This window comes from Nannobrachium achirus (assembly GCF_963921795.1).
Source record: "Nannobrachium achirus genome assembly, chromosome: 23".
Classification (NCBI taxonomy): domain Eukaryota; kingdom Metazoa; phylum Chordata; class Actinopteri; order Myctophiformes; family Myctophidae; genus Nannobrachium; species Nannobrachium achirus.
Window position 1 is genome coordinate 14,367,910 of NC_137830.1, and position 22,559 is coordinate 14,390,468.

Genomic DNA, 22,559 nt, shown 5'->3' on the forward strand with positions numbered 1-22,559 from the left:
TGTGTGTGTGTGTGTGTGAATCAATGCAGCGGCAGCATGGCAGAGGCAGCATGACCTTGCATGCGTGAGGGAGTGTGTATATGGAATGTGTGTTTCTGTGTCTGCCTGTCTTTCCCAGCCTCTTTCTGTGAATGTGTGCCTCTCTGTCTCTATGTGTGTGTGTGTGTGTGTGTTTCTCTGGCAGTCACATGATAGTGATGAGCGCATCAGGAAACATGTGACCTGCTCAGTGCACTACACGGTGTGATTGTGAACACTGCACGGTGTGTATATGTACACTACACTGTGTGCGTGCGTGCGTGTGTGCGTGCGTGCGTGCATACGTGCGTGCATACGTGCGTGCGTGCGTGCATACGTGCTGGAAGAGACCCGTTTTCCTCCCAAATAAAGCAGCAATACCTCATCCTGAAATTTCATAACGGCACTTCACTCTTTCAGCCATTCTCAACCTGTGAGCCGAGAGGATATATCAAGTGGCCCCCAAAATGATTGACATTTTATTGATAATATAACATAAAACATTCTTTAAAACCGTGATAAAGGTGTTTCCGATAGATAGGAACTTAAATTAATTATACTATGTTAGTTCCATTGATCCAAGCTGGAAAACAATCGATTGATTGAGATTGATTGCTCATTAAAATAAACCCGCCGGGAGACGCTGTGGGTGCTGGGGGCGTGTTCCTCCCTCTGCGTCATCAGCTCCCACACCCTAGGTGGGGTTGGCGATAGGGCCTTTCTGTGTGGAGTTTGCATGTTCTCCCAGTGTCTCCTAGGGTTGATACCCTCACAAAAACATGCAATAATCCTGGTCTCAATAATGCCTCCCCCTTGCCAGCCGGGGCACCTGATGGAGGGGAAAGGAACTGGTTGGAATAACGTGTTCCTTCCACGTGCTATGTCCATCCCAGGGAAATCCCCCCTGTCAGGTGAAAAGAAACAACTTGGTCTACCCACCCATGCATTGAAGGAAGCATGAGGTTTATCCGTTATCTCCCCAGGTGCGGCAGAGGGAGAGCAGAGCCCAGGATTACATAGGCAATTGGCACTGGGTGAAAATGGGTTACAAAATCGTGAGATAAAAATTTGAGGAAAAAAATATCTCTTTTTGACAAAAATAGCCAAGTGTTTGGCTATTTCTTCTGCGAAAGGTTCACCATGTACGTATAACATGCCCAGAATAGGGACGCTAGGATTCATGTGGTTGAGCAAGATGAGTCTTCAGAGTATGGGCTCAACCTTGTGGGTTTCTGCTACCATTTTAACTGTTCCATTGGACGTGATGAAGGCTGTTTCACTGTCGTTCATACAGTATTATTAGTATAGAGTAGATTGAATTGTACCATTGTACCATTATGGTATGTTGACTGTTATGTGTCAGCCAGGCTTCGTGTCTGGTCTATAGCTTGTTTCCATTGACACACATGCACACATACTTGGCATGCACAACTTGACCTTGCCCACACACACACACGCACACATGCCGTAATAATATTGACTTGCCCTTTTCAAGTTCATTTGGCATTAACAAAGCCACGGGCCTCCTGTCCCCTGCCAGAGGCCTCACGCTACTGTTTCTGGGCTGTATTGACTTTGTCCTGGAGTTTCTTGTAAATCCCCCGTTGAGCTATGAATGGTGCAATAAAAAAAACAAGAAATGATTATAATTTTTATCACCGTTCTGCTAGCTTTTATCTAATCATCTATATCAGGGGTATTCAACAGGGGGTCAGGGGCCCCTAGGGGGTCCCCAGAGTTACTACAGAGGGTCCTCCAAGTCTTTGTGATAGAAAAAAAATGTCTCCTTTTTTATATTATCCACTTAGCGTCCATATTCGGAGAACTTTAGCCAAAAATAGCAGATCTACAAGCTCACAACAACGCCTCACGCTGCGAGGCGTTGTGAGCTTGTAGATCGGCTATTTTCGGCAAAGATTTTTAGGTTTGGCGTAGAGGGGAAAAAGAGCAGACTAAGTACAGAGTGAAAGGTCAAGTTTATTAAGTGTTGACGGTTCAAGTGGTTAAATATCTGAAAACACACATTGACATGAATCCAAAATACACTGATGATCGTGCTGTCAAACAATGAAACTACATGGAATCTGTTAAAAAAGGTTGTGGGGGTCCCTGCTTCATCTCTCTCTCAACTAAGGGGTCATTGGCCTGAAAACGTTGAAGACAGACCACTGATCTATATTTCCTCCTCTGTGTATCTTCTTGGCTCCATGCTCAGACCATCCTGGTGCAGATCTGGTACCCCATCACTGTAGCAACCAACTCCAGGGAGCAGAAGAGGATTCTGGCCAAGTACCTCCTGGAGACGTCTGGGACGTTGGTGGGTCTGGAGTATAAACTGCACGACTTCGGCTACAGAGGAGTGTCATCACAAGAGGTATTCACAGCACACACAGACAGTAGTGAGACGGTTTACAAGATGATGGGGGGGTGGGGCTGTCACAATTATTACACAATTGTCTAATCGCAATTGTTTGACTTAATCGGAATTATTTTGTGATAATCGTTTACATGTTGAAATTTTTTTATTTATGTTCAAACATTTAAAAAATAGTGGAAATAGCAGATCTGCAAGCTCACAACGTGTCCCATGTGAGCTTGTAGATCGGCTATTTCCACTATCAATGTTCTTTTTAAAGTCTAAAGTTGTCGAATATGTCCTTCATTTCTTTGTATATTTAGGTTATGAGTCATATCTGCCATGTGCAACTTCAAAGCCTACAAGCGAAACAAAAATGTAATTGTCAACGACAAAAACACAATTAAATCGTTAAACGCAATTATTTGAGTGACAATTAATCGTCATGTAAAATGTCATAATCGTGACAACCTTTCTTTTCTGCTTGCACCCAGCAGATGGCTGCTCAGGGGGGAAGCTGTTAGGGGTTAGGTGTTAGGTGTTAGGGGTTAGGTGCTCAGGGGGGAAGCTGTTAGGGGTTAAGTGTCTTGCTCGTGGACACTTGTTCCTGTGTTAACTCTAGCGGTGCCAAAGCATCGCGGCACTAGGCTTCACAATTATTTCATAATCGCCTAATCAAATTTATTTGAAATAAGCGCAATTCTTTTTTGCATAATCAATTGTCACGGCGAGACGAGTAACAAAACTAAAAAAACGACGTTGAGCTGGCTTCAACCTTTTTCTGCGTAAACCAGTGACGGAAGTGAAGCGTCAATCAATCACATGTTTTTGTTTCACCGTTTCCACATGAATTTGTTGCCGTCAGTCAGTTCTCTGTCCTTTTGACCTTTTTACATATTTTCCTTTATGTTTCTCACGCCCATGGTCCACGCAGACGGACACTTGATGACGTCAACGAAGCGTATTGAGTAACACTTTGCGGTGACTCGGCGACAAGTGTGATCCAATATGACTGGAGCACACTTCATTCATACATCTTAAATCAAGTTCAGAAGGGTCTTCCTCCAAACTTTAATAAAGTTACGTTTGGTGGACAGTTAAACAAACACAGTGGCGTAGCGCAGTGTTTCTCAATCTCTGGCTTGAGTAGCCCTTTCCCTGATTTCTGAATCCAAGTACCCCCTTTACGCGACAACATTTTGCTTATAAAACTGCAATTAAAATATAAATAAATAGTGGTATATGATGTTATGGCTATGATAACCACCCATTTCAAGAATATAAAATCACAAATAAGAAATGGAGTGAAAGAGTTTCAAACGGTTTTCATGTCAATAACTTCAATACATTCAAACAACTTTAAAACACATCCTAATTGCATGGTACCATGTCATTTGGGTTAGCAACTCGGGCTCATATCAAGTTTCTCCATGTGTCATCATTAAACATAACAGTAGATGTTTTCCCCCTCCTAATTCAATTGTAGTCAATTAATTAACGACGAACAATATTAGCACGATTTATACTTCTATTTTTCTTTTTGTGGGGAATTTTCTTGAGTACCTCTGCGTACCCCTAGGGGTACACGTACCCCCATTTGAGAAACACTGGCGTAGCGAAGGCTGTCAGCACTGGCCATTCATGACAGGGGTTGACACTAAGGGCCTGAACTCGTCCATTAAAAAATGAATGGTAAAATTTGAATTACTGTTCAATATCTTTCTGGGGCTGTGCGATATAAAATGGGTATGGGTTCACCTTGTTATTTTATATTTTTAAGTGTAGCAACAGTGAAAACAGCAGGTAAACCGTGCTCTTGTTTTACATTCCACAGACCAGAAGACAGAGAGTGCTGGCCACGTTCAGTTGTTTAGGCAGATATCTTGTGTTGTGTTTATAGACGGTTACGTCCCCTCTCAAATGAGCCCTTGCCCGGTCGGGCAACCTGAAAGCAAACTTAAAGAGCCTTAGTGTCAATGCCTGCATGCACGACAATATACATAGTGGAAGTTTGGACGTAATGGCGATGCATAAAAGGTTTTGCTCTACTCTGCAAGCTTGGAATAACCACACGTGCAGAAAGTTAATGGTCTATATCAATTTATTTTATATGATTTTATATATATTAGGGTTGTACGATATGACTTGTTAATCGTGAACAATTAAACAGTCTCCACAGTCTTCTCTGCCTTCATAGACAGATCATTACTACCGTGATACAGTGTAGTTATGTACCTTAATTTATACTACGTAATACAGCATTAGTAGTACAACGGTAAGAAATAACACATCTACAAGCCTACAGTACCACACATCACAATGTTATACGTTGTTAGCTTGTTGGTCTGTTCTTTTTGCTCATACAGTACACAAATCAAAAGTTCCCTCCCCCCTTTTCAGTCATCTGAAACTGGTTTGGATTTTTAAGCCTGACACTGTACTATGGTGTCGTACATTTAGTTTCTAACTCAATTATATAGCTGGGGTCCTAGAACCAGTTTTTTTCTTTTGTTATCTTGCAGGGTGTAATTATGAATGTGTCCATGGAATTGATGGTAATCTAAACATGGACATTTTGGGATACAAAACACCATAATGTCGGTTCCACACAGGCCTAACAAGTTGGAGAACAATATTGTACAAGGCATGCAATCTTCACTTGTTAGTTGTTAGATAAATAAATTCAAGTTTTTTCAGTGTAGTGAAGACAGTGTTGCTGTTAAAAGTGTTTTAGATAAATCACAACTTGAAAAGAAATGGGAAAGCTTTCAGTTAAACACTTCTTTGGTGTTTATGAAAGAATGCCAGACCGTTGATTTAAAAAGTGGGGGGAGATGTCAAATGTAATAGTATCCCTGTCTCCAGTGATGTGAACATGAATGGAAGAGATACAAGTTGAATAGTTTGAATAAACTATTCTCTTGGGGTGGGAGGTTTTAAAAATCTACCTGTTATAGTGACGAAAGGTTATTCAAGAGTCAACATCGAACCATTGTTATCTGGCCTCAAAATGGGCTGCTTTGTGCAGAAGGTCTAAGCCACTGGAGGAAATCGATAATTTGATAATATTTGGAATTCATCAATATCACTACATCAATAATACTTCACTATGCTTAGTAAAACAGACCTGATTTGTACTGTACTTGATGAGTTATTTTTTCCATCTACGGCAACTCTTCACCAAAAATAGCAGACCTTCCCCCCGGAATAGGGATGCCGTGGTTCAAGTGGTTAAACGTCAAGTACAACTTTATTTTCAGTCAGTTCAGATGGAAACGGATATTTCTCCAATAGGGTGTAAGATTCTACAAATGAACAGTGTTATTCAGGGGTGCCGTGGATGAAAAGGATATTTACAGGGTGCCCTATGAGTCAAAAAAGTTTGAAAACCCCTGATCTAGAAATCCAGTCTGACTTGCTGCTAAAAGGACACATGTTTCTGTCTCCCTCTCGCTTCTCCTGTCCAGACTGCCGGTATAGGAGCCTCTGCCCACTTGGTCAACTTTAAGGGCACAGACACGGTAGCTGGTATTGGTGTCATCAAGAAATACTACGGCACTAAAGACCCTGTGCCTGGTTTTTCTGTCCCTGCTGCAGAGCACAGGTACACACACACACACACACACACACACACACACACACACACACTGTAAATTGTTCATGTACACATACTGCACACCATGGATGGATGGATGGATGGATTGAATACCGGTTTTAACAATTCCTGTAGTTTACACTGTAAAAAAATCCAGAGTGTTGATTTAACACATCAAAGCTGCCCCCACCACGACCGCGTATCTCCCGGTGAGCCTGTGCGCAAAAAGGTGGGGGCCGATGGGCAAGGAGGGTTGCGAGCTTATGAGAAACAACTAAAATAAGACCTTAAAACCTGGCGAAAACAGTTGTGTGCATTAGCGGAAGATGACGATAAAGGAAAACATTAAATGGAAAACATTAAATTAACTTCTGAAAAGCCTACACGGTCTTAAAACATGGCAAAAGCAGTTGCGTGTGCATTAGCGCAAGATTAGATGAGGATAAAGGAAATCATTAAATGGAAAACATTAAAGGAGCTATAGTCAACTTTTTCTTGAAAAACGGATGCTAAAATAAAAATAATGTTTTGAAAATATTTTATAAAAAAATAAGCTTCATATATGTGTTTCTATTAAAAAATGACCACAAAAAGTGTAAAATAATGATAAAATAATCATTTTGGCCATTGTCAGACCGACACTTGTTTACATTCTAGTCTATAGACTAGGATGTAAACAAAGTGTCGGCCCTACAATGAAAAAGTTGACTATAGCTCCTTTAAGTTAACTTCTGAAAAGGCTTCTAAGCCTACACTATAGCCTACAAAAAAACTAGTGGAACCGCGATCTTGCCACACGTGAATAATTGTGGTTGTACTTGTAAACAATAACACAGACTAGTGGGAAGAAGAGGTTATCATCATGGCCCCAAATAACTTTTAAATATCTTGCAATTGGCGACGAGTCTCTTACTAAATCGGCAAGAGTGCCTCTCATTCTCAATACATAAAGGCTAAGCTATATAACCTCTTCATCATCAGCAATAGTCAGTGGTGCGTGTTCCCCACACTCCCAAGCCCCCACCGTTGCGCTTAGGTTCACCGGGAAATACGCGGTCGCGCCCCCAGCCTCACCAGGTTTATAACCGCCCTCAAAACCCACCTTTTCAGACTTGAATCCCCCAGCTAATTAAAATGTCTATCACAGATATTCTTTTTTATCTGTGATAGACATTTTTTTTTATCTGTATATACCATCCACTTTGAATGGAAAAATATCTGGAGAAAGAGATTTTTTTATCTGTTATCTGGCCCAGTGGGAATGGGCCTTAACTTGGGAATTACAGTAAGTGTATTGCTCCGGGACACATTGCGGGGCCGGGAATCGAACCCGAGATCTTCTGTTTCCCAGGCAGGCGGCCTCTCTACACAAGCATAGACGAATCCTAGTGAACATTCAGCACAAATAGTTTGTTAAAACTGTAAAAACCCCTGTGTGACTCAACTCGGTATACTGTATCTCCTGAGTGCGCTCACGGAGTTTCATAATTCACACTGATGAATCATGATGATGATACAGTTTGTTGCTATACGTATATAAGCGGTCAGCAACCTTTTTGAAATGATGTGCCATGTTTTTAGTTTCTAGATAGTCAGTGGGCCATGTCAACATACATTTTAATGACACCCCTATCTCCCCGACTCCCTCCCCAGTCAAAATTCGGAATTTTAATGAAGGTAGAATTATGTGCAGGATGTAATTTGCTGCAAATTACGATTAAAACAATATTTGATTCTACAATATAAATCCTCTCTCACACTTCTGCCAGTATGCCAGTGATTACCCTCCCCTGTGCCAATGTCGGCATCCGTGCCTAAGGTTGCCTACCCCTGCTGTATACAGATGTAATCTTACTCTCTCTTTATATAGCTCTAATAATGGTCTCTCTGTATACAAATACAGTGCTATGGAATGAAGTATTGAACAGTTAACACATCTGGTGCCAACCCCGAGTTTCCCGAGTTTGTATTGATACCAACGCTGTGCCAACCCCGAGTTTCCCGAGTTTGGGCCGTTTTTGAAAAAAAAATATATATATATATATATTTTGGACCTCCAGAAATGTATTAGGCATGATCGCGATTGCGAAATTGCATGTTTAACCCCCATACCAACCCATTCTTTCAAACATGGCAGCCATGTTTGTTTACATCTGAAGAAAACATAATGGCCCATAAATCATGAATGCCTGAACGGATTTCCAAGCGGATTTTTTTGTTTGAAAGCTGTGAACAGCATCTACACACGTGGTGCATCATCTAGGCATGGGCGTGCACTTTTTACACAATTGCACAATTACATGGAAGTCTATGGTAACCATGGCAACGCGAGACATTGAAGAGAAAAAATCATTGCAACATAAGTGTTAAAGAATGCAACCTACTGACTTTTTGTCTTTAGTTGTCGTTCTGAAGGCAGATCTCATTCTCTCTATCCTCTTCTCTGTTCTCTTTGAGCCTTTATTTTTCTCTCTCCAAGTTCTCCATCTTCCTGCCTCATGTTTTATGGCACAGTTTATGCTAGTGGTTCTCCTTTTCAGACCACGACCCCCAAAATAAATGTGTTTTATTTTAACTGGGGACCCCCCCACCCTGCACAAGCACTTGATATTGTAGGAGTTGGCATTACATTTAGTTTGACTCGATCTATTTCATTGAAAATAGCCGATCTACATGCTATCTAGGCGTTGTGAGCATGTAGATCGGCTATTTTCACAATTTATGCCTCTAATATTTGACAGTTTTACCAATGTTTGACCAGAGGACAGAGGTACTAAAAAGTTCTTTAACTCTTCCCACGCTTTGAACGTTCACGTTCGCCCGATTGCGCAAGACCTTACCGCCAATACGGCGCTCGTTCGGTTCGTTCGTCTGATGACTGTAAGCTGATGAGGGGTCGCGCGGCCGTCTACTGTAAACACATTTTCCGCGGTGATGGTGTAAAAAAATCCATTATGCGTTAGATCAACGGAGAACAATTCACTTCCTTGTTGATTTCCTCTGGCTGTAAGGCTCTGGGGCCAGTGACTGGTCTTCTTCTTCTTCAACACATAACAGGCAAATTCACATTCATTCTCGCATGACGCCGCCCTCTGCTGCCTGGCAGACCAAAGTGCACTATTGCACAACCAAAAAAAATAAAATAAATGTCTGTCTGTCTATCTACTATAACGTCGCAAAGGTAAGCCGCTTTTTGATGGCGCCAGACCCAATAAATAAATAAATGATCTGGCAGTAGGAGAGTTAAAGTCCTTAAATTGTCACTTTAGAAATGTGCAGATACCCTCTAGACACTTATACTGTATGTGTTGGTCTGTTTAATGTTGAGTGAGAAAACAATGTTAACGTTTGGCTAAACATCTGAGGACCCCCCTAAATAATTTGGGGACCCCTCTGGGGTTCGCGACCCACAGGTTGAGAACCATTGGTTTATGCTATCCCACTTCTCTCTCTCTCTCTCTCTCTCTCTCTTTCTCTCTCTGCTCCACCACTTCTCTTTTTTCCTCTCACTCATAAAAGCGCACACGCATACACATAATGATGACTGTTTACAGCCACCAGAGCTGTTAGTGCTGCTCCAGTACACCACTCATCCCCATACCTGTGTGTGCGTGTGTAGGGGTGCTGGTGGTGGGTCCATTGTCATGGCAACCGCTATGTAATCACCCGCGTTTGGTCCCCCACCTCAGTGGGCGGAGTCTCAGTGAAATTCCGCTTCCACACTGCAGACGCGCCTACTTACCTGAAATGCATATTAATTAGGTTTTCTATTATGCTGTACACATTTCCATGAAATGGACCCGGGGCCAGGAGAACCCTGAGCATAGCTGTGGTCACACATTATTCCACTTTGTAAAGGGAGGAAGGGCAGAAACTTTAGAGACCACACACACACACACAGACCAATTCAAATGCCTAAACAGCAACAAAAATAATATGTTTATACTGTGTGTGTGTGTGTGTGTGTGTGTGTGTGTGTGTGTGTGTGTGTCTTTTTTATTTTTTATTTTGTTTTACTTTCTTTGCTGCTGTTTTTGGTAAAACTTGCTAATGAAGGAGAAATGGCTTACAAAAAAATCTTGCTATATATAAATGAAGTTATTTTTGCTGACTCAGAGTTCTAGTTCAGTTTGTCTCCTTCAGTTGAACATCTGGTCCATACTGCCCCCTCCTGGAATCGTTTGGATATTACTACTACATAAAATGAACTGCTGCTGTTCTGCTTTATCTCACTTCTTACTTCAGCCCTTCTCTCTTTTCTCCTACTCCTATTTCTCCTTCTCAAATGTGTCTTTTAGTGTTTGATTTTGAATCACTGTATGTCTTAATTTTTACTTCTTTCTCCCCTAATCTCTTTGCTTGTCTCACCCCTCTCTCTCTCTCTCTCTCTCTCTCTCTCTCTCTCTCTCTCTCTCTCTCTCTCTCTCTCTCTCTCTCTCTCTCTGAACACTGCCATCCACTTGCCATCCACTTGAATTTTTAAAACTATACCTGTACTTTTATATTTATAGTTATAGTGCTCAGTGTGAATGGCCCTTTTAGTGCTATTTTATACTTTCAAAAGTGTTAAAAAAGCTGTGAGCATGTTGACAGCTTTTTTGGAAAACGCACACACACACACACACACACACACACACACACACACACACACTCACTCACTCACTCACTCACTCACTCACTCACTCACTCACTCACTCACTCACTCACTCACTCACACACACACAAAATCACAATACAATATCAGCATTACAATATCAATATCGAGGTATTTGTTCAAAAATGTAGATATTGTACGACATTTTAATTCAATAGGTAATTGCTAAGTCTTTCTCTCCCCCCTCCAGCACCATCACAGCATGGGGTAAGGATCACGAGAAGGACGCCTTCGAGCACATCATAAAGCAGTTCCCCAGCGTTCCCGTTTCCATCGTCAGCGACAGCTACGACATCTACAACGCCTGTGAGAAGATCTGGGGCGAAGACCTGAGGAGTCTCATAGAGATGCGCACGGCAGACGCCCCCCTGGTGGTCCGACCGGACTCTGGAGACCCTCTGGACACGGTCCTGAAGGTATTAGGACCCCTCCGTGCTGGGCATTCTGAGCAGGACACCGTTTAACCACAATTAGTTTTCCCCAAGGGCCGAATCGTGTCTAGGGTACCAAGCCGAGGGCCACGACATTGCAGGGGGCGACGGTGGCGTTCCCGCTACTCCAGCGACAGTTTTCGTCGTTGTCGGGTGAACATTTTGTATGTCCAAAACCGTTAGTTTTGAATTTATCTTTTTAAAAATGATTTAAACTAGTGAAAACAGCCGTTTTCACTACTTTTGTGCCACGGCCTTGTATGATTTGCGAAAGAACGTACACATTTGGAGATACGAGATTTCCACCCGACAACGACGATATACTAGTGTTGTTGCTGTTCTTATACCACCATTATTACTGGGGTTGGTGTGGGCCAGACAGTAGCCCCCCGCGGGCCGCAAATGGCCCACGGGCCGCCTATTTGGGAACCCTGACTTAGAGCCTGGCATCCACGTGTTGGGCATGTCTTTATAGACAAGCATGTTGTACAAATAAAATGTAATTGACTGATTGATTGAATACTTTATTAACAAGCTTGTTACAGTACAGGTAGAACAGTCAAAAGTTATTAAAAGGATAACACCGAAAGCTTCCCTTTCCATTGTACTCAATCAGTAAATCATACTATACACACACATAATACAATACATACATACTAGTAAGACGCCTCAGGGCGTCATGCGACCTCGCCCTAAAGGGCCAATTCTTGGCCATCTGGCCAGTGATGTATATCGGACCAATTACTCATATATAGAGGCCACATCGGCCACATACCACACTAACAGAATCCATATATGGCCAAGACAGATGGCCAAGACAGCCCATACTGTATCTGTTTGGCTGGTTCTACAGACAGGGATCTCCATGTATGGGCATAAAAGGGTATGATGTCATATATCTTAGACGTCATAGGACTTTCACATAACGAATAACTGAGTAAGCATGTTTGGGCTCTCACAGCATACCTCCATATACAGTACATGGGCTTCATTCCCATATGAAGTCCTGTTAGATATGGCCTTAATATTGATGACATCAGGGAACTCCATGTAAGGGATTCTGTTAGTGTGACAACAGTGAAGCCAGAGCGTCATGTCAGAGCTGCAAACGCATTCTGTTAGAGTGGTTCCCCTGAAATCACAGTGACATCAGAGCGACAAACCCATAGAACCACAGTGTCAGACGTGACAGAGGACAAACTGTGATCGTTTACATACTAATATGCGACCTACGGTCGCAACAATACATACAATACTCAGCTCAGTAGGAGAAGAATACTCAGCTCAGTAGGAGAAGAGGGTATGTTTACAGAAAAGGGAGGGGTGGGGGGGTTGGCAGAGGATGCTACTACCAAGGAAATAAAACTAGGACGCCATGGGGGAGAAATGCATGTCGAGAACAATGCAGGTCGTCCCATTTACACTGCTATGCGGCACAAGTTTCTGCCTCTTTCCCAAACCCACAGGCCGACAGATATATTTGTGATTTTTCGGATTTCGGTTGCTCGGTCCGAACTGCCATTCGGCTCTGCTCAACTCGGGATCATATGAAGTAATGGGACATAGGGGTGGGCGATACGGTGATAATTATCGTTGAGACGATACAATGGCTCCACAATATGCCTTTTCAGAGGTATCGTATATATCGTGATACAATTGAGGGAGCCTTCTAAAAAATCCTGTTTAATCGTTAATGCAGAGATTCATTGCAGAATTCAATTTAAACCTGCATTTTGGTCTAAATCAGCAGTTCTCAAACTTTAAAATGTCAAGGTCTCCACTTAACTACGAGGTCCATTTGGTTTCATTTGTATACTGTCAGAGTTACATACTTGTAAAGTTCAATTTAGAATCTCCCAAAAGGAACCCAGAGGGTCCAGTTTTTGTCAAGTAACTTGAAAAATAACCATAAAAACCAACGTGAAAAAGAATCGTGATAAAATCGTGTATCGTGACACAGCTTGGGAAAATATTGTGATATTGTATTTTTCCATATCGCCCACCCCTAAAGTTTGAGACCGAATGGTTGGACGCTGTCCGAGTGATGACCGGGACAATGTCTGTGTGACACACGGACACACACACACAGACATTATCTGAGGTCGCAGTCCTACATACAGTGCAGTACAGCGGGGGTGTAAATATCATCACTGTCAGGAAGAAGCCTTGCATTTCCAAGTTTCAAATTTGTTTTCTTCGCAAAGTAAAGCCCTGCTTCATCATACAAGGCTGTCGCACAACAGTAGTGAAAACAGCCGATCTACAAGCACACAACGCCTCGCACCGCGAGGCGTTGTGTGCTTGTAGATCGGCTGTTTTCACTAGTTTAAATCATTTTTAAAATGATAAATACAATACTGGCTTTCAAGCAGTTTCAAGGGGCACACTTGACCCTTCTCAGGGGCACACCCCAGGCACAGTGGTTGAGAAACACTGCAGTACAGTACGCCGCCCACTCCTCCCTTCCTCCACGTTCTCCTCCTCATCTTTCTCTCCCCGTCTTTCTCCTCTTGTCCTTCCGTCAGGTCTTGGAGATCCTGGGTAAGAAGTTCATTCCCGTCGAGAACTCTCAAGGTTATAAGGTTCTACCTCCTTACATCAGAGTCATACAAGGAGATGGAGTTGATATCAACACCTTGCAGGAGGTATATATATATACACAAAACACACACACACACACACACACACACACACACACACACACACACACACACACACACACACACACACACACACACACACAACCTTCGGGAGAATAAACTCTGAAATGGATTAAAGTTATCAGTCGCCAGGCCCATGACTGATTTCAGTCATTTGGACTCCATAGAAGTCAGCAAGTCTTGGAAGCATTTTGCGCGTGCAAGTAGCCTACAAGCTCTCAATGTGTCGGAGACTTTATTAACTATTAACTTTCGGTTCATATTTCAAAGATCATAGCATTTGAAGTGGTCAAACTTGCAATATGTGCAAAAGCATCTTCCAATCCTAATGGTCTGGGATATTTCATAAAAAGAAAATCTGTTAAAGCCTCAATCTGTGATTTCTTCACCTGGTTGGCAGTAGTATGAACACAGTAACAAGCACTCTTAGTTTGTGTAATATGCAGTTTACTGAGTGCACGGCTCACAAAGATTCATAGTAAGAAAGAAATAGCCATAACTCCAAAGTCCTTCTAGTACTTTAATTCATTAAGCGCACAGACAGAGATACAGCGAGCCAACACGGACACATTTCGGTGTCAAGTCTTCCTCAGTGTGTACCGGTATATAAACAGCTGGAACAATATTACTAAATATTACTTACATTGTGTTAGGAAATGGCGCACATTAGGACATGAGATTTTATTTTGCTTTTATGTCTACAAATGTGTGTGTTTGTTTCCCCGTTTCGTCAGATTGTGGAAGGCATGAAGCAACACAAATGGTCCATTGAGAACATAGCGTTTGGTTCCGGAGGAGCCCTGCTTCAGAAACTGACCCGTGATCTGCTCAACTGCTCCTTCAAGTGCAGTTACGTGGTCACCAATGGCCTGGGGGTGAGAAACCTATTTATAACCTTCCTTACAGTTTACAGTTTAGGCATTTAGCAGACGCTTTTAATCCAAAGCTACTTACAATAAGCAGGTAATACATCAATATAATAAGCAAGATAATGTCAGTACCTCAACAACAATATAACAATGCATAGGAATATCAATCTAGAAAAACAATGACATAGGTAGACCACACACCTAATCAGTAAACGTTTCTAAAACCTAAAAATGCTATCTAGCTTCATGTATGGTCATTGAGGGAAGGGGAGTGTTAGGGTGGTTTAGGTGGAGTCTGACGAGGTGAGTCTAGGGAGTGAGTCTGTAGTTCTTAGTACAACAGGGAGTTTATTCCACAGTTTGGGGGCCAGGAGGGCAAATTTTCTAGGACGAATGGATTTTTGTCCTGGGGTTTTTAGCGAGGGTTCAGTCAGCATCCCTGTGTTGGCTGATCTGAGTGAACGGGTGGGGTTGTAGGGGTTGATCAGGTTTGGAGGTATGGAGGAGCCGTACCTTTCGCTGCTTTGAAGGTCAGCATGTTCCTTCATGTAACTTGCAATGTTTTGGCACAGGACATCGTCATACGGCATAAAGGGTGTATAAAATAGGCTTACAGTAAATCTTCAGCATCATCAATACATTTGATGTTGCAGTTATGTGAAGGGTTGCACCACAAAGAGGTTTTAAAATTCATCTGAACTGAATTAATTAAATGTGTGTGTGTGTGTGTGTGTGTGTGTGTGTGTGTGTGTGTGTGTGTGTGTGTGTGTGTGTGTGTGTGTGTGTGCGTGTGCGTGGTGCTCCAGGTGAATGTGTTCAAAGACCCCGTGGCGGACCCTAACAAGAGGTCAAAGAAAGGTCGTCTGTCCCTGCACAGGACGCAGAGCGGAGAGTTTGTCACCCTGGAGGAGGGGAAGGGAGACCTGGAGGAGTATGGAGTGGTGAGGGGAACACATGCACATTGCACACACATACAGTACTGGATACATGTTAGGGCATTCACCAAATATTCGAATAGTCGAATATTCAAATATCAAAGTCACTATAGTGTGTGCCAGCGGCTACGTCATTGTAGTCCTTAGCGGCCATTTCTTGGGTCAATACACAGGTGTTTCAATTGTTTGATTGCATAGAACTAATGCTATAGTCTAATCAGAACACCTGTGTAAGGCTGTGTTTACTCAAGAAATGGCCGCTCTTAGAGCTACATTTGGCACACCCTATTCGACGTTGTTTGCCGAAGTCGAATATTCGCTTTTTTAGTTCATTTTTTTGTTTGTTTTCTCTTTAAAAAATATATAGTTAATAAAGCTTGGCTAGATAAAAAGTCATAAGAATAAGAAGAGCTGTCAATGCCCCTGGTGGATGAATTTGTTAATGCTCTATACCAGGGGTTCTCAGACCTTTTTAGGCCGCGACCCCCAAAATAAACATCATTTATTTGAACTGGGCACCCCCACCCTGACAAGCACTTGGAATTGTAGGTATTACATTTAATGTGACTCGATTTAGTGTGAAAATAGTAGATCGGCTATTTTCACAATGTTCGCCTCTTGCTTACTTAATATTGGATATTGGAATATTGTTTGGCCAGTTTGGCCTGTCCTGTCGAATATTCGACTATTCGAATACTTTGAGGTCTCGAATACTACAAATCACTATTCGTGAATGCCCTAATACATGTTAGATTGCAGCCCGACCGATGCCAGATTTTTGGTTAGGATCTGATTTTGTACTGGACCATTGATTACTGATGTTTTAACTGATATATGTCCCAAAAAGGGAATTTTATAATGACTCAAGTTTCCATTTGAGATCATTTAAGCTTAAAGGGGAAGACCACCAGGGGTGAGATGCCGTGGGCTCGGTTGGGCTCGGCGAGCCCAGACTTATCAAGCTGCACGCGCGCGCGCCACATGCACGCACACACGTGCACGCACGCACGTCGTCAAGTTGTGTGACGCCGCGGTCAAAACGAACACTTCAATCCCCTACCTGGCTATCTGCTTTGCATAACAATACTCTCGGTTGGCAGTTCTCAACTATGTCCTCATTTACACTATACGGCCAGCAGCACGTTCGCCTAGCATTCTTTGCAGACTTTTAGCTCCTTTCGAAACCTGTCCCTCCGCTATGCAGCTCCGAGATGAGGTTTCTCAGCTCTTACTCTTGTCATCCACAATCGGTCCATGCGGGGAAGCTCCGCCGGTCGCGAACACTTCTTACCTTTTGTGAACATTCTATCCAAAAAGTAAAGGTCCTATACCGGTCTCTCATCTGTTTACTTCTCAAGCGTGGAAGAAAAACGAAGCAGCGTGTTGAAATAGAGAGTTTAAATCGCTCGTTTTGTCAGAGCTGCATAGCGGAGGGAGAGGTTCCGAAAGGAGCTAGCAGACTTTACTGTGTGTGGGTGAGTCTATGTAAAGTCTATGTAAAGTTATTTTATATAAAACTTAAAGTAAAATACATTAATTAAAACTAAAATAAAAACAACAGATTAATGTATCTAAATAATAAGAAATATAATTAAGAAAATGTGTCTTGTTGAATACAGTATTTCAACTAGCGCCGAGCGGCAGGCATGCGTGCACTAGTGATGCGCGGGTTAGGGTTTTTTATGGACCGCGGGCCCCCGCAATTTTAATTATCTAACCCAGCCCAGCCTGCCCCGCAACAACGCATCAATGTTCACAGCCCAGCTCAGCCCGGCCCGCCGTCATTAAATACATGTCAAATACGTCTTTGAATGTGGATTTTTAAGGCAACCAATTTCAACTGTGCAAAAACAGAACGGAGTAACTTTCAGCACTGATTTAGAGCACATAGCCTAACAGTGCAGTGCAACAGAGCCATACAAAAATATCGTTCGAACATTTAAAAGCAATGAACCGTTAATTAGCTACATGACGGCATGACGAGTGACGACATGCATGCTTATTTTAATTGATAACACTCCTGTATGACTATACACACGGAACACAGCTACTGTATCACAGAGGTATGAGGATCGAGTCACAAGCCTAGTCACTGGCACACCGCGTCGAGACACCAAAGCAACAGCTCTACGCCTCTCAACATACTATGTTGAGAAAATATTATTTTCTACAATCTATGCTCTAACCAGCAGAAGGTAATTAACCAGCTCCTTACCTAATCTGCTGCGGAGGTGCAACGTTTATCAAACTTTCAAAGGGTGTACGTTGTTTAAGTCAAAGGAGCATTGTTTTCATATCATAATATGAACTTTAGTTTAGTCAAAAGCTTGTACAATCCACACTGGTCCACACATGAGTTCTGTTTACATTGAGCTGCAGATAGGCTGTGGCAAGTGAAGTAGCCAATAACTAACACGCAGAACACTTCCTCTCAAGCGGTGCATTTCAAAATAAGATGGGTATACTCCCGTAATATGATTAGGCAACTGGTTTTATTTTCAAGTCTACTTATAGGAAGTAATGGACTTAATTAGAATTACATGACACGGACCCGTTTGGCTGACGAGCATAAGGAAGGACACTTGGTGCGCATTATAGACCTATAGTATTTGAACGAGACCGCCTCAACCCGCCCCGCCAATAAAGTGTACATTTCTTGGCCCAGCTCAACCCGGCCTGCACGTGACGTGCACGTGATGTCATGAATTTAGAGGGCCACCACTTTTTTATTTTATTTAGCGCGTCCATGAACACAAATTATGACGCAAATTGCGTCACAGTGGCCGCACTACTTCACGGTTTTACTACCCGGAAGAAGGGGTGAAAACGCCTCATGCGCTGGGTGAACAACTCAATGCAAGTGGACGGGCGGGGATATCTGGTGTCCTCTCTATTCTTCTTATAACTCTGTGGTATGTACACATGGAGACATGCGTATATACTGTACCTAATATACACACAGACAGTGACACTCATCTATCTCTCTCTCTCTCTCTCTCTCTCTCTGCCTCGCTACAGGACCTGTTGCACACGGTTTTCCAGAACGGCAAGGTCATGCAGTCGTACACATTTGACGAAGTCAGAGACAATGCCAAGCTTGGGGAGAAAGAGCTGGCCGAGGGGCTCTGAGAGCCCTTCAATGACCCCCTGACCCCTCACCCCTGACCCTCATGACCTTTTTGTCTCCGACGTCAGGTCACACACCCCGCCCCGCCCCGCCCCACCCCGCCCCTAACCACACTCCACTAGGGATGGGACGATATGAAAATGTCATATCACGATTATTGTGACCAAAGACGGTATTATCGCGATAATCAAAATCCATTATCCTGGGGCGGAACATTTGCCAAAAAATAGCCGATGTATGAGCTCGCGACGCGACGCGCTTGTAGATCAGCTATTTTTTTGGCAATGACATTTGATAGAGAGTGATAAAAAAGACTATCAAGTATATTATAAGTACCTTTTACCAAATATAGAGGGTTTAAATGGTACTGGATATGCAGCTCGGCAAATAAAAGGTGAATTGATCCCAGTGCATGACGGAGGACGATGTCAGGATAAATTAAATCTCCACGATAACTATTATCGTGAGTGTTTTTTATCACGATAAACGATAATGTCACGTATCGTCCCATACCTTCACTCCACCCATGACAACTGGAGGTAGCGTGCACTGCTAATAGAAAAAGCCCCCCACCCCAAACACACACACAAAACACAACAAAAACAAAACCTTCTCCCTTAACCACTTATGCCCTATTACTTCGCCGTACGACGAATTGCAAAAATAGTCGAGCTACAAAAGAGTTTGTAGATCATCCAATTCTGCCATTTTCTGAAATTTCTGAAAGTTTTGGGAAGTTTTCGCCTACGAGGACATGCCCAAAATAGAGTGGCCAGTTTTGAAAGTGGTAAACTAAAATCCTGAATGCCCCTGGAAGGACGCCAGGTACCGATATAAAACCGTCCGCCGGCGGTGAAGCGATAAGAGCAGTGGATGTGGGGAAAAACTCTCACAAACAAAAGCCCACCCATACACGCACCTCCAACCGACGCTGGAGCTATTCCTACACCCTCCCCACCCCACACACACACACACACATACACAAATACACAGACATGCTATTTACACACACCCACCCCCAGTTGACACGATCCATCGCCTGGAAGAGAACAAGATAAATGGAGAGAAAAAGAGAGGGAAAGATTGAAGAAAGTGTGTGTGAGAAAGTGCTAGATAATAATAATTGAAGACCGGAAAGCTCGCGACACGTTGCATCAGGCTTTAACCACTTAAACCGCATATACATTGTTGCCCGGGGTTCCCCTAGGGCAGGTCCACAAACTGGGTTATACTTGGGTATTGTAGATTGTCTATTTTCGCGGAATGTTGCGGTATTTATGACGTGCCAGAATAGGGAAGTGGTTAAAGGTTGTGCTTCGTCTGTGACCCAGTCAGGGCACGAAAGAGAACATGACCACCAGCCAGAGAGAGAGAGACAGAAAGTGAAGGAAAGAATGTGCACAGAAAAATCCATAGCGCTAATTTAACGCCAGGAGCGTTATGCATTCTTTTGGTTCCGTTTGTTAAATTAACACTATGGTTTTTACTGTTCAATTGAAGCCACACCCAACCCAATGCCCACCACCCCTCCCCCCAGTGTATTGTGTACAGAGCTGTTTTTATTTTAAAAATGTATGAATCTACTTAACTTTTGTCTTTTATGTGAAGGAAGCAAATGGTTTTGTCTAATGGTGCACCGACAGCATTTACTGGAACGGGAGTCGGTAGAAATACCAGACGTGTACTCGCTATTTGAGATTAATTTAATAATTTGAATTGGTTTACAGATTCTGGAATAATGCTAGCCTGGTTCCATTGGCATTTGTTCTCTTTAAACTTCCTCACGATGTTTCATCGACTGAAGCAGTTGTGCTCAAAAGTGATTCAAAGAAACTACTCAAATATGAGTACTTGTTCTTGTATTTGGATTGGCGAAACGAAACAAAATGTTATCGGTGCATCTGTGAGTTCATTGTGTCGTGGAGCGCTAATATTCACACAATTACCAGAGAAGCATTTTGTACACATTTTGTTAAATTAACACTGAGGATTGTACAGTGTAGTTTGGGGTTCCAGAGATTAAAAATAGGCTGTCAAATCAATCATTGGGACATAATAGTAAATAATACATTCTCAGTTATAATGTACTCAAATAAATAAATGCAGGATTGAGTCTGCAACTACAAACATTAGGGTTTGGGTCACGCAGCATTTTGGTACCCAATATTATTTTTTGTTATTCGCGGAAAGGTAAAGGTAAAGTTTTCTCTGGCGACACACATAATAATCACATAAGACATTTATGAAGTTAAAGGCCCAATCTGTAATCCCAACAATAAGGAAACGGTAGTCCTGCAGCTAAAATAGAAAAAGACATGGAACCGACCGTTTTTCTATAATCCAATTGATTGCCAGTGCTCTTTTACAAGCTACACATTTCAAATACAAGTGACTGCTGTCACAGTATTTTAAAGTTCTAAGACTGAAATAACCAACCCAAAAGGCTAATTTTCCACCAATCTATGTGATTTCAAAATGTATTTTATTTTACATTTTAAGACGTCCCTTGATTTCCCGTTGCAGGCATTTAATTGAGATTATTTACCCCCATAAATCCTGATTAGGTCTTTAGGTCAGTGAGCTGCTGTAATAAAACCCAAGCATTGCATATAGAAGCAGCTCACAGAGCCAGTCTTCACAGGAATGGAGACAAATCGTTTGCCATGTGTTTTAATGACAGCTACCGTGTGTCCATGTTCAATGTTGCTATCGATGTGTCTGCACTGGAATGAATGTGTACCCAGTATGTGCTTGCTTGGATGTTGGGTGAAAGTGCGTGCCTGTCCTGAGTGTATGATTACGTGCACTGATTTATTCCTTTATAAAAGACTGTGGTATAAATATTCCTTTCGTGTAAATGTCTTTGCCGATGGGGGGAACTTGAGGGCTCTCTTCCTTACATCGATGGCTTAATTTTTCTGCAGATGGGGATATGGCATTTATGACATACGGTAACTCTAGTGATACTTGTTGCAGGGTTCCAAAATGTCTTCAAATGTTATGAAGAAGCCCACAATTGTTTTGGGTCAAAGTCTACCCCAAACATTGCCCTTTGTATTAACTGCCTGGACAACTAATGAAGGAAAGCGACCGTCAGTAGATGTTGTTCTGGAAAGGTTCAAAATCTAATACTTTATTGCCAAAATTAGAATGTGTCTGTCTTGGTGAGCTTACTTAAACAATAACAGAATAAGACATAAAACGTTATTGCACAATTATTTAACCTGCCTAGTGGCCTGCAGAGCTTAAGGCCTGACACACTGAAAGTGTCAGATGCTTGCGTCATCAAACGCAGCCTTTGCGTCAGTGACACTCGCATCAAAGCCGTTTTCATTGTGTCGTGGCATTTACGGATGTGTACCGTTCTGGAACCAGGAGGTTCTTAATGCATCTTGTGTGAGAAGTAAGGACATACAAAATGTTTTTTTTTTTTTTTTTTGTCAACCAGGTGAGAGGGGTCTTTTGAGAACTTTAAAGCCCTTCTTTACTAATCGAGCCATATAGATCTCCACTAGGAGTGTGAGATCACACCCTCCAATAATTCTGGATGCATTGCGCACTACCTTGTCCAACTGTCTCCTGTTTTCTGCTGTCATGTTGCCAAACCACACAGTTATTGCATAGTTGAGGATGCTTTTGACTGCTGCATGCTCTATGTTATATAACTCTTCCATTCCATCCCTGGGATTACTCTACCACATTTTTGTCAGTTGTCTTAACCACTTGAACCCTGGTGTCCAATAATGGGATACATTGAAGATGGCAGATCTACAAGCTCACAACGCATCGCATTATTGTGATGCGTTGTGAGTTTGTAGATCTGCCATTTAATTTTTTCTTGCCCGTATTGATAGTTTCAGTAAGCCTGTTGGAGAGACAGAAAACGGGCAGAGAGTTGGGGAGGGGCATGCAGC

General features: G+C 42.5%; 1 protein-coding gene across 1 annotated transcript in view; it reads left to right on the forward strand.

Moving 5' to 3' along the window:
• Window positions 1–21,491, forward strand: part of nampt1 (nicotinamide phosphoribosyltransferase 1) — a 53,520-nt gene extending 32,029 nt beyond the window's left edge. The window contains exons 5-11 of the mRNA XM_080754159.1: window positions 2,234–2,392; window positions 5,842–5,978; window positions 10,814–11,039; window positions 13,580–13,699; window positions 14,449–14,589; window positions 15,390–15,524; window positions 18,537–21,491. Coding sequence (XP_080610285.1) covers window positions 2,234–2,392; window positions 5,842–5,978; window positions 10,814–11,039; window positions 13,580–13,699; window positions 14,449–14,589; window positions 15,390–15,524; window positions 18,537–18,647 — 1,029 coding nt within the window. The 3' untranslated portion in view covers window positions 18,648–21,491. The remainder of the gene's footprint in view (window positions 1–2,233; window positions 2,393–5,841; window positions 5,979–10,813; window positions 11,040–13,579; window positions 13,700–14,448; window positions 14,590–15,389; window positions 15,525–18,536) is intronic.
• Window positions 21,492–22,559: the final 1,068 nt, after the last annotated feature.